We start from the raw sequence: 13,702 nt of genomic DNA on the forward strand, positions 1-13,702 counted from the left end.
CACAGCCAGAGCACGCTAGTCTTAAAAGGGCCAACATCTGTGACGTGAATATCTGAGAAAGACCCACGGATAGTGATTTGGGAAATGACCGAGGTTGCAATGGGTACAGAAAACCATCCACATCTTTTCTTTTCTAGAAGAATAAAAGACAGAACAAACAGTTATGTATTATTTATCTTATTTACATGACAGGATGGTCAGGCTTTTCTCTGTTTTCTATATTGAGCGTCCACCGAGGGAAAAATGAAGTCTAGCCTGAAGTGCTAAAAGTTGCTGTTCATAGAGAATCCACTTGAGTCTGGCTGCAGAAAGACCAGAAGTCACGTACACACCCAGCCATAAAAACAGGCTTAAAGCATTAAAAACATATTTACAGCCTGGTTAGAAAAACAGTTTGGGTCTGAAACGATGATTTCTCAATCAGCACACACTGTACGGTAGGATTAGGTTTTTTCTAACTGCGGTTTAAAAGTTATTAGGATCGTCCAATCAGAGACCTAGCTCAAGTCATGTGACTGATAGGCGCCTTCTAGCTGTCGTGGTGACTACATCCATGTTTATACAGTCTGGCGTGCACACACAAACACACATCTGCAAAGACAAGCAAACTCCATGTAGCGGACATAGAGTCAGGAAAAATAACGTCACAACCACAAGATACACAGAATAATAACAATAATTTATTTCAGTTTTTTGTTTTTCGGCCTTGGTTTCCTGAGTTTTGGCCCTGAATTTTCATTTTGATGCATTTCTATATGATATAATATATGTTAATGTTCAAGGGCCAAATTTTTTTCGGCAGACTCTGTGAGGGCCAGATGCTCTTTTGAAATTAAAACAATTTTAATTGTATCTTCAGTAAATTCTTAATTGATACAATATTATTTGAAACATTCATTTTCATTCCACATGTCAATTTCATTAAGAAAATAATAACAAACATAGTTTTTCTCCACAGTAGGATGTTTTTCAGTTATGTTTTGGGGGCCGCATGGAAGGCTCTAGCGGGGCCACATTCGGCCCGCGGGCCACCAGTTGCCAACCACTGCCTTTTAATGACAGCAGTCGTACTTTCTGAGTTTGTGTTGGTGTTAGATTGAGCAAGAGATTTTCAGCCAATCCAGTCTGAGCATATGACCAGTTTTGTTGGAGGTTTCAGCGCGTTGAAGGAAGTTTTCCTTCCTCAGATAAAAGTTTGGTTTCTGTTTAAGACAAAGAGTTTGATCTGCAGCTGCTCTGTTAGCAACAGGAGGTAAATCTGCTGTGGTGTGGCAGAAATGAAACATGATGGCATCAGCGTGGACCAGTTAAAGTGTTGCACAAATGAAACAAAATATAATGAAATGAAAAACTGAAATGTCAAAATATTTTGATACAAACTTAGAGGCTTAGAAATCTTCTCACACGGACTCCACGTGTGTCCGGCCCAAACTTTTCTCCTCCTTCACATTTCCATCCTCTCCAAAAGTCACTGCACTGCCCTTTCAAACCAAAATGCCACCGTGTTCAGACCAAACTTCCCCGTATCATGCATGGGTAACTGATTTAACAACGGGTCGTTTTCTCTTTTCTTACACGACTTCTTCGAGCATAAAATCTGCAGAACGAGAGCCAAGGAGGATCGTCATCATGATGCACATCTTCAGTCTGGAGACAATTAAACACACTCCACAGAGGGTAAAAAGAGGAAAGCATCGATTCAGTTACACCTTCTTATTTAACGCAGCTAACACACACACACATACACACACACACACACACACACACTCTCAGACAGTGTTGGAAGTGCATAGTCACACCTGCTTGATTCAGTATCTCTCCCCTCTCCAAACACTCTCCCAGTCGCTCTGACTCTCAGCCCGGCTGGTGGCAGGCGGCCAAATGGAGCCGGCCGACCCATAAAAGCTCCATCCCGCGCCATAAAGCAGAGACTAAAACACACTTAAAGCTGGAGTCGACAGAGAAAATGTGTTTTATGTTGTGGTTCAGAACCCTCAGGGCGTGCAGACATTAAGACGTTGATATACGGCTCTGGTGACGAGCGGAGCTGGAGCTGCTGCTGCTGCTGCTGCTTTGTTTCTGCTGCATCAGGCATTAAGTGAATGTTACACAAACCCGCTGATCAACTCTGCTGCAAAGGTTTTATTAGTCTGCAACAAGTGCTGCCAAAGAAACGGCTGAAAGGAAACTGGTCTGACCTTTAGGTCGACTTCAGAGGAGGACGGGGATGGGAACAGATGTAGGAAAAGCATCAAACATGGTGAAACGGTGATTTAATGTTCATTGTGCAAAATATCTGAAACCACATCATCAGTCTGATAAAAAAACAGGAACCAGTGAGTCTAAAGGAAGCTGGTGTAAAGGTTGGGAAACACCAGAGGAAGAGGAAACTACAACAAAGCTTCAATAAAATGATGTCTGCTAGCTTAAAGCTCCTCTGAGGAACTTTCGGTGCCCCCAGTGGACAAAGACGTCATCCTGTTGCTTTCCATTTGTGAGCATTTCAACATGTTGAAATTCTTCTCCTCGAACATATTTTCACCAATTTTCTGAAATGTTCATTACACTCAGGAAAAATGACTCCTGTATGTTTCACATCTCCAAACTTTTTACTTTTTAAAATACTCAGCATTTTCCAAAAAAATTCAGCCCATTAACGTGAATGGAGATGATCCATCACCATGGGAACCACACAGCTGATGATGTCATAAAGGATTCCAAGGTTTTTAATAGAACTCATGCACTAAGAGTTATGCAGCGGCCACACCAAACGCGAACACGCGAATTTACTCGCGCGAATGGCCTGTCACGAGCCGCGTGAACGCCCGAGTCTCGCCGCTGGACTTTTTTGACAAGCTGAGGCGCGAACACGCGAACACGCGAATGCGCGGTACTGCGCATGCGGAGTAGAGAGCTCGTTCATTTAAAGACCGAAAGTCCAAAAGAGCAGCTGAAAAACAATGAGCTGTGGTTTCATCATGACAGGAGAGTGTGTGAAAGCTTTGAAGATCACAATCAATGCCTGCTGCCTCTCCCTGGTAATCCACCAGCCCTGCTTGGCTGTTCCCTGCGATCTCATCCCCGATCCCCCGAACCTCCGACGCCCCGTACCCCCGACTACCCGAACCCCCGACCCATGTTCCCGGAGGTCTCCCTGAGGATAATGAAGGGGTGGAGGAAAGAGAGGAGCACAGAGAACTTCCATCTTTTCCCTGGCTCTGCCCCTGCCCCGCTCCTCCCTCCTCTCTATCAGGCTCAAAACTCCGCTGAGGAAAACACAGTCGGACTCAGTGATAGCCCGCGCAGCAAATCCAGCTGGGAACGAATGTTTTCAGAACTTACATTCCAAACCTGTCTCCTCAGAGACTTTCAACCAAGCCTGCTCCTGTTTTTCCAGTCTCTGTAGAGTACACACGTCGTATCGTATAACTCTGGATGATGACACACCGCACAGATTGTTTTCTCCTCCATCCTCCGGCGGAGTTGGAGCCGGAGCAGGCGGCAGTTGCCCCCCAACGTTGTCATAACAATGACGTAGTGGGGGAATATTTTGAACTCGAGCGAATTCGCGTCTACCGCCTAAACGCGTGAACGCTCCAAACTCGCCGCGCCAAACGCGCGAATCGCGCCGCCCGAGGCGAATCGGCGGCTAAACGCGTCTTTGCATTGACTTTGTATGTAATCGCGCCGCAAATTCGCGTTTGGTGTGGCCGCACCATTAGGGTTAGGGTTCAGCATTTGCTTTACGGAAATGTACCCCTCGGTAATTTTTTTTTACTCCTTTGTAAATGTTTTTTGGCTTAATAATCCTCCAACACATTTTCACAGATTTTATTGTTCAAATTTTAAAATGTTCGGTTACGTTTCGGAGAATAACTACTGTATGTATTGGGTTTCTAAACATTAAATACTACCTTCTGCAATCTTTACTTCACACTGCTTTGCAGTCTAATGTAGGTTTCATATACTCAGTTTTTTAAATTATTTATAATAACATTATTATTATTATTATTATTATTATTATTATTATTATTACTTGTTTATGATTAAATAAGCACTGTTGTATTTTAGTATCTCAGTTTTATAGTATTTTTTAACCTGAGCAATTTTTACTTTTTCCTCTTTTTGTATTTAGGGTTTTTAGCATTTTAAACAGTAAACTTTGTAATATAATGAGCACTAAGGTCTTTTAGCTTGTGCTCTTTGTCCTCATCTTTGTTGACTGCTTTAAATTCAAGATTTTAAGATATTTAGCATTTTCCAAATTTTCTCAGCCCATTAAAATGGATGGAGATGATCAATCACCATGGAAACCACACAGCTGATGATGTCATAAGGGGTTCTGAGGTTACAAATTGTACTGGTGTGCAGTTAGGGCTTTTTTTTTAAGATTACAGCTTTTGCTTAACAGAAATTTTCACCTTTTGCAGTTAAACTTTTTTATTTGTATTTCTGTACGATTTTTGGCTACCTACTTCTTCAACAAATTTTCAATAATTAATAATTTAATAATAATAATAATTTTCACCGTTCAATTCTTAAAATGTCCACTATGTTCAGGAAAATTGCTTCTGTGTTTTTCAAGTATCTAACCCTTTTACTTTTTTAAAATAATCAGCATTTTCAAAATAAAAATGTTTTAGCCTCTGATAATGAATGGACAAGATCCATCGTTATAGAAACCACACAGCTGATGATGTCATAAGGCTTTCTGAGGTTTTCAACATGACCGGTATGATTACGGTTAGGGCTCAGCATTTCAACGTTCCAGCTTTTGCATTACATAACTTTAACCCTTCCCTGGTTAAACTTTTATTTTCTTCTTCTGTACGTTTTTTTTTTTAATTTATTTTTTTCTTACCATTTCTTTACTGTTCAATTTTTAAAATGTCCAGCATGTTTTGGTGAGGGGGGCTTACTCCTGTTTTTTTTTTTTGTTTTTTTTTTTTTACATATTTCCAACCCTTGTACTTGTTGAAAAAATCTGCCTTTTCAGAAAACCAAATAAATAAATAAAAAACATAATTTAAAACAACAACTGTTTTAGCTGTAGCTGAGGATATACACCCCCCCCCCAAAAAAAAAATAAAAAAATAAATTAAAATAAATAAATAAATACAAAACACAATTTAAAACAACAACTGTTTTAGCTGTAGCTGAGGATATACACCCCCCCAAAATAAATAAATAAATAAATAAATAAATAAATAAATTAAAATAAATAAATAAATAAATACAAAACATAATTTAAAACAACAACTGTTTTAGCTGTAGCTGAGGAAATACCCCCCCCCCCCCAAAAAAAAATAAAAAAATAAAAAAATAAATAAATAAAATAAACAAAAAAATATACATTATTTCACTATCTGTGAAGAGTTATTTTGACTTTTGTTTTAGAAAGAGACGTCATTTTTAATTTAACTCTTTCCACAGCTGTTAAAAACTCTTCACAGGAGCTTTAAAGCCTGTTCGGTCATACAGCTGCTCTCTGCACAGGCTGTTGTGACTGTCGCAGCTGAAAGTTGTTGTGTTTGGCGTCTTGGCTCCTTTTGCAGGCACAAATCAATCAGCGATGATGTCATTCCTCCTGCAGGTGGATGCTGGGAAGTGAAGGGGGCGTTAGAGTTGTTGCAGAGCAGAAAGAGAAACAGGATAAAAGAATAAAACTGTGGTGATTCTTTCGTGCTGAGATCTGTCTGCGTTATTCAGGGGAACAAAGCACATTTTTTCAGACTCTTGTACGAGCATCATGTAAAGGTCACGATAAAGGTCATAGGATCAGGATGTGCTGTTGTATCATGGTACCGTCTCCTGTCACGCTGATAAAAATCTCGGTCCAGAAGTTTCCTGAAGGTCATGCTGGTGTTTTTTCAGAGTGTTTCAGCAAACAGGAAATGTGTGTGACGGCTGTCTGCTCCTGAGTTCATCTCAAACGCCTTCTGTTCTGGTTGTGTGTAACCTTCTTCTTCTTCCTCTGTGTGTGTGTCCAGGTTCCTTCATGGTGGTGAACGCGTCGGGCAGAGCGTCCGGACAGAAGGCTCACCTCTACATGCCCACCCTGAAGGAGAACGACACCCACTGCATCGACTTCCTGTACTCGCTGTCCAGCAGGGACGGCGCCAGCCCGGGCACGCTCAATGTCTACATCAAGGTGTGTGTCAGAGAGTGTGTGTCAGAGAGTGTGTGATGGATAGAGTGAGCAGACTGAACAGGTAAACAAACACACAGGGTCAGCTCAGCGGCTTGATGTTAGTGTGTACGGGGGAAACAGCTGACTGACCTGGGTCGTACCTGATAGTTCGTCATCAGAGGACGGAGAGCGCTGCTGACTGAGGACGGACCTGTTAGACTCAATGTTTATATCACGCAAGGAGCAAAAACATGAGTCAGTGAAGGCAACACTCTGGATTTAATGGATGGATGGAAAGGGACTCAAGTGTAGATGGATCAACTGAAAAGAAAACCAGTGGTGAAAAAATGAAGATGAACTCGTCCATTTTAATTTGTGAGACCTGAACTTTGAGCTTGCTCAACACTGCAACAGTTGTCAGAAATGTCTTGGACGAGGCAGAAATCCAAAACAAATGCAACAACAGAAATTTTCTGCAATCAAAGGACAGACCACTCTCTCAACAAAGAATTTATTTATTTATTTTTTTGTAAGGCTCAGATAAAGTGTAACGAGAGGGCACTGCAAAAACCAAAATCTAATCAAGTGTTCATGTCTCATTTTTAGGTAATTGTGTTGTCAGACTTAAAATGAGCCACATTTACCTGAAGTCCAGAAACATGTCTTATTACAAGAAATTGAGACAAAAATTATGCACAAATGGTTACAAAATACTAAAAAAAAATGTAGGAAAAATAAAAAAAATGTATGTCATTTTTTTTATGTCCTGCTACACACACAAAAAAAATCATACCATATTGGCAGATTTTTTTTAACCTATTTTTTAATTTTTTCAATTTTTATTTTTAGTATTTATTTAACTTTTTACAGCACTGTTTTGGAATTTTGCTGTTTTGGCTGAAATCCAAGCTATTTTCAAATTTATGTTTATATTATACAACATTTACTCAAAAAGTTTCCTAAAAGTTTAAAAGTCCTCTGTGTTGTACGCTTGTCAGAGCCTAATAAAGACAAAGGACCTGAAATGTAACAGAAACTCAAAATATTTATATTAAAGAAATGTATTAAAACCCAAAATAAAGCAATACTGAGCCCAAATCGCTCAACACTGCCCCCATGGTTTCTTGTGGTATTACAACAATTTGTCTTTATCCTAAACTTTCAGAAAAATAACGAGAAGAACCCAGATTAGAAGTACTAATCTAAAAAAAAGTGTCTTAATGTGCTTTAAATGTTGGCAACAATCATCGGTTTGGGATCGGTAAAGATTGATCTAAAGTTTTTAACTTTAGGTTGTTTCAGATGACACCTTTGAAAATTTAATTCTGTAAAATTAAGTGCATAATTTCCCAAACCTAACCAGCAAATGCCTTCATATTTATTATAATTTTTATGTTAATGGTATTTTTAATTTAATTTAATTTAATTTAATTTAATTTAATTTAATTTAATTTAATTTAATTTAATTTAATTTTAATTTAATTTATGTAATTTCATTTCATTTCAAATTTTATTTCGTCGCATTTAAGAATCAAAACATTGCTCCTCAACAATAAGAGCAACAATGAAACAGACCTGACAGGTAAATTCAACAGGAACCAAAACGATGGAGAAAAGATGCAGGAGGAGCCAAAAAAAAAGAAAAAAAAAAACTTAGCATCTTAACAAATGTGTCACCTAATGAAAACATTACACTTTAAATCAAAGCATGGACAGTAACACCTTCTCCGTCTGACTCACCTGTGTGCAGGTGAATGGAGGAGCTCAGGGGAACCCGGTGTGGAACGCCTCCGACACAGTGACTGAAGGCTGGGTGAAGGCGGAGCTCGCCATCTCCACGTTCTGGCCAAACTCCTATCAGGTAACACACACACACACACACACACCTGTTGTTTACACACGTGTTAATGGTTAATGACTCGTTGAACATCTTCAGGTGAGTTCCTCCACAGTTTGTTGTTGTGAATGACGTCTCTTTGGACACGCCCCCCTCCTCAGGTGTGTCCTCTGGCTCTGACACACAGCCTCCATGATGACTCAGTGTGTGTGTGTGTGTGTGTGTGTGTGTGTGTGTGTGTGAGCTGAAGGTGCAGGGACGTCCTCCCCGCTGAGCTGCAGAGTTTTACCTAACGACTGAGCTCAGACACGAACGCGGCTCAGGAGGAACCAAAGAGCTTTAACGTGTTTCCGTCTCTAATGAGGACGCACCTCCTGCAGAGACAGACTCTTTCTCCGCTCTGAAAGGACAAAAACAGCGTCGTATTAACGGGAAGACGACCACAGAGGCAGACCAGCTGTTTATCCCGACCTGTGGCTCTCTTCAGAGCTAAATTTAATCAGATTGTTTTTCCTCCGTCTTCGTTGAAAGGAAAACATTCGTGGGGTGTTTTTGTGTTACAGCTGTAAAAAGAGCAAATCTGTTGGCACCGACTGAGTGAAAACAAGGTTTTTATTTTTCTCTTGCATGTTTTTCTTAATTTGATCCAGTTCTGCTCTGTGGCCACGTAAACAGACCGAACTGTGAGATGGGATTTTTATCCTCAGAGGACACATCTCTGCCAAGACGGTTTTCTTCTGACGGAGGAGAGAAACAGGGAGCAGAGAGTCAGAGAGACAGAGACGAGAGGAAATGTCAACGTTTATCATCTGCATTTGTGTCCTAATAAAGTTTAACCGCAGAGAAACAGGAAGAGGATTGGCAGAGGGACAGAGCAGCTGAAGAGGAGGGTTAGTCCACGGCTCAGTCATCGAGCCACTGAGGCCAAATGATTCAGGGAAAAACACTTTCAGCATTTTTTCAGCAGCTCTTTCCTCTTGGGCTCTTTGCGCAACCAATGAGCCACAGGACGACGACTTTAAAATGTAAAACAATTATTTCTTCAAAAATGAAAAAACTAAAGCAAAAGAGGAGGTCGACACTTCCTTCGTTTAAAGTTTCTGTCGTCTCTGTACACAGGAAGTATTTTCTGAGCATATATTAACCAGCTCAGGGAAGCAGTGAGGGATTTTGGGCTCATGATTAAAATATCTGATTTATCACAGGCGAGCTGAAGGGAGGTTTTGTGCTTCTTGTTTTTTTTTTTTTTTTTTTTTTTTAAGGAAGTGATGGATTTAGTGAAGATATAGACTTGGATATCATCGGCGTAGCAGTGGAAATGGAAACCATAGGTATATGTATAATTATCAGCGATCATCAAAATTAGAACTGGTGACACATAAATGAAAATATGCGCCTTAGGCTACAGATTAAAAAAAAAGGACTTCAAAGGGCCTCAATTTGGCTCCAATATTCCAAGAAAAATCACTCATTTTCAACAACAAATACCATCTGTCTAAAGTCATGGATCATATCTAACTAAAAGTCGGTGTGAGTCATGTTTTGGTGTTCCACAGGGATGCTACCTGGGTCCCCCTCTTTTTTTAATTTTAGTTTTTAATTTTTTTAATTTTCTTTTTCCTATAATTTATTTTATTTTATTTTATTTTATTTTATTTTATTTTATTTTATTTTATTCATTTTTATATATATTTTTATTAAATCTGTGTAAAGTCACGGATCGTATCTAACTCAAAGTGGCTGTGAGTCATGTTTTGGCGTTCCACAGGGATGCTACCTGGGTCCTCCTCTTTTTTTCTATTTTAGTTTTTAATTTTCTTAATTTTCTTTTATCTATATATTTTTTATTTCATTGATTTTATATTTATTTTTTAAATATTTTTTTTTATTATTTTTATTTTGTATTCTTTTGAACTTCTATATATTTTATATTCATTGTTTTTTATTTATTTATATTTTTTGTTTATATATTTGAGCTTTATTAGTTAAACTAATTTTTGTTTTATTTTCTTATAATATTTTTTTATTTATTTATTTTTGATAGGACAAAATAAATGCAAATAAGTTAATAAATAAATAGATAAATGAATGAATAAATAAATGGAAATAACTGCTTTTGCTGATGATGCACCGCTATATATTTCCTCACTTGATGGCTGAGCCCTGTGTGATTTAACACCAGGTTTGGCTCCAGTAAAATACATCAATACAGACCAATTTTCACCAATGGAAGAGCAGGAAAAGTGAGTTTTGGATTGACCAGAAAACAGCAGAAAGATGTAAGTTTTAAAGGTTTTAGAGGAGCTGTTTTTCATCTTTAAAGGAATAATTTCCCCAAAGTGTTCAGCTTGAAATGTGTTAAAATGGAAACAGAGATTTTCCCTCAAAAACAAGAAAAATAATAATTTGATTTATAATGTAACACACCAAATGAGACCAATGAGAAGCTCCTTTTTTTTCCACCAAACCAGAAAACAAACGTCTGAAAAACTCGACAATAAGAGAGAAAAGCCAAAAGCGCCGAGTTTCCTCCTACAAAGACCCGTCCTGACTCCCAGAAACCTGACATGTGAGTCTGAGGAGTGGGGGGGGATTTATTTTTGAGGGAAGGAAGGAGGGCGAAGTTTTCCCAGAAGTCTTTAGTATTCAGAGAAAGTCTCGGCTCGTACTGTAGAAGATCCTGACAACTGCAGCACAGACATTTGTGTGTGTGAGTGTGAGTGAGTGTGTGTGTGTGAGTATTTATGTGCAGGTCAGAGGTGCGTGGCCCACCATGACAGCCCTCGCTGACTTCCTGTCACCCAGTGAGCGCGTGCAGAGTGGGTAGGAGGGAAAATGTTGAAGAAGAGAGACGACAAAGGAGTGATGTGATGGGAGGGAGGAGAAATGAGACGGAGAAAAGAGGAGGGAGCATATGTGTGTGGCAGAAGGATGGAGACGAGAGGAAGAGATGCTGACTTTCAGTGGAAAGCTCCCGCAGGGTTTCCATATGAGCTGCGCAGGGGCGTCAAGCTGTTACACAATCAGAGAAAGAGCTGCAGATTTCAGAGAGAGCTCTTGTTGAGTTTATCTGGGGAAATAAGTCAGGTGTGGATCCAGAGACGGGTTAAAAAGCTGTAAAGCGAATAGAGAGTCGGGAAAAACATTGTCTCAACCACAGAACACTGCTGCGTTTTTGTTTTCGAGCCTCTTCTTGCACCCCCTCTGAATTCTTTGGCCTAAAGTCTCTCTTTTCCTTTTCTTTCCTTCCCTCCCTCCCTCCTTCTGTCCTCTCCTTCAGGTAATCTTTGAAGCCGTTTCCGTTCAGGGCCATCCTGGTTTCATCGGCATCGACGACATTCGAGTTCTGGCTCATCCTTGCCGTAAGTTATTTCGTGTGTGTGTGTCAGTGTGTGTGTGTTCTTGTAATGGTTGACCCTGCACAACTGTAGCCCACTGAGCATCATCTGTTTTATAGCTCACACACACACACACACACACACGCACACACACACACACACTGGGACAGATTGTGAGGCTTGCAGACAGATTGCAGAGAGCGAAGAAGAAGAAGGACCGGTTTCAGGGTCTTCATCACTCAAATCTGACAGAAACACTTTGCTTCACAAAACTCGGAGCGCTTACTGCGACGCTCCACGGCCTCCTCCACCCCCCCTCCGTCTGCTCAGGGTCGCCGTTTATCCCTCTGTGGGCTCCTGCTGGAGCCGAAATAAGGATCCAAAGTGTGATTAGACGTTTGGTAAATTATCCATAAACATGACAAAGCTGGTCGTTGAAATCAGAGAAAATCAGTTGAGGTGATGTTCAGCTGCAATTTCATCAGCTCCTCTTCAGGAACTCAGCCTCAGTAGTCTTTAACTGCCTGTGTAGAAATGTGAAAACTCAAACTTTATTATTACTGAAAGACCCTGACAGAGCATATTGATGATTAATGACACTGACACTAAATAAAATCCTGCGTTAACATTTAGTTGAACTAAATCTTCATCCCATCTGTCAATAAAGCCTGCCACCGCTCTACTTCACCTCCTACAACATCAACAGCCCACCAACTTTCCATGCACCTGTGGCTAACCTCAAGTTTTACAGCCCTGGGAAGATAACTACATCTACAAAAAGACTAATCTGGAAGAAAAGACTGATTTTTATTCTGTGAGGTTGGATTCATTAGACTTTTGCAAATTAACTCTTTTTTTTTTCCTTTTTTCTAATTTTGAAACTTGAGAATTGTTTAAAATTTTGCATATTTTTAAGAATTCGACTCCATGTTTTGGAATTATTTTAATTTTAAAATTTATTTAAATATTTTCAAAAGTTCATGTTTTTATGATGCAATTTATAATTTCACAACCATTTTTTTTATTTTTAAAATTGTAAATCATTTTTAATATTTTGAGATTTTTTTTGCAATTTTCCGGGGTTTTTTTTGCAAGCTTTTAAATCACATTTTTTTTTAATTTTCACAAATTTCTCAAATAAAAAAATATTTCACAATTTTTGCAAAATTATTACAAATAAAAAATGAGACATCACGTGTACAAAATTTTGTAAATAAAAAATAATTCATTAATTATTTTTTAAAAAAACTTCTCATTTGGACAATTATTTACTAGATTTTAACTATAGAATATAATAGAAAAATACTCTATGTATCCCCAAGGGAAATTTCACTATTTTTGGAACTTTATCTGATTTATTGCTAAACAAAGACAAATCTGAAAGAAATTACAGATGTTAATTCTGTGTGGATGGAGTTATTTCACTTTTGCAAATTTATTCTTCTTTTTATTTTAAACTTTAACATTGTTTGGAATTTTGCACTTTTTTTTAAGAGTTCAACTTTTCAATTATTTGGAATTATTTGATTTAAAATTGTATTTTATTTATATTATTATTTTGTTATTTCATGTTTTTATGATACAAACTTGAAATTTCACAATTATATGAATTCTTTGAATTTTTTTTAAATTGTTAAGCTTTTTCAAATTTTTGCCATTTTTTGTCTCTTTTTGATATTATTGTTAGTTTTTTTAAATCACAGTTTTTTCTAAATTTCTCAAACTCGAAAAATATTTCACAATTTTTGCAAATTTGTTAAAAATAAAAATGTGAAAAATGTGCAAAACTTTGTAAATAAAAAATAAATTTATTAATTGAAAAAAGGAAAAAAAACCTTCTCATTTGAGCAATTATTTTCTAGATTTTAACTATGTTCAGAACTTTATACAGTTTATTGTCTTTAATTTGAGGATAAAGCAGCTTTTGTGGCTCCTGGATAACTTTAGTTCTGTTTACTTATTTTTGAAATTTTAAAATTGTTTGACATTTTTAGAAACTTTTCATGTAAAACTTTTAATTCATTAATTCCAAAATAAGTTCTCGTTTCGACAATCATTCAACATATTTTTTACTGTGTACAGGATTTGATACACCTTATTGTCTTTACTGTGAAGATAAAGTAGATTTTGTGGCTCCTTATTGACTTTAATCCAGGTGAGCTGAGGAAAAATGCTCTGATGAGAGTAAAGGTTGAGGATCCCTGCCCATGAGGAACTCTATTCTCTAGAGGGCTTTAAACCTCTGAGCTCGAGCAAAATCCCACAATTCCTACTCTTAATCTAATTTCATCTCTTTCCATTAATGTCATGGTCATTTTCTCAAATATGATTATAGAAACTATGAATGTTCCCCAGCTGAAGTGAAGGTTGTTTATCTTTTCTGTCAGTGTGAACAGG

General features: G+C 38.1%; 1 protein-coding gene across 16 annotated transcripts in view; it reads left to right on the forward strand.

The window, feature by feature from the left end:
- Positions 1-13,702, forward strand: part of ptprt (protein tyrosine phosphatase receptor type T) — a 486,185-nt gene that overhangs the window by 103,753 nt on the left and 368,730 nt on the right. For all 16 annotated transcript variants that reach the window (XM_074668102.1, XM_074668200.1, XM_074668208.1 and 13 more), the window contains exons 3-5: positions 5,991-6,151; positions 7,881-7,991; positions 11,248-11,329. In XM_074668102.1, the coding sequence (XP_074524203.1) occupies positions 5,991-6,151; positions 7,881-7,991; positions 11,248-11,329 (354 nt within the window). The remainder of the gene's footprint in view (positions 1-5,990; positions 6,152-7,880; positions 7,992-11,247; positions 11,330-13,702) is intronic.

The sequence above is a fragment of the Halichoeres trimaculatus genome, unplaced genomic scaffold, assembly GCF_033239565.1.
Source record: "Halichoeres trimaculatus isolate MK-OKI-2021-1 unplaced genomic scaffold, fHalTri1.1 fHalTri1_scaffold_1, whole genome shotgun sequence".
Lineage (NCBI taxonomy): Eukaryota > Metazoa > Chordata > Actinopteri > Labriformes > Labridae > Halichoeres > Halichoeres trimaculatus.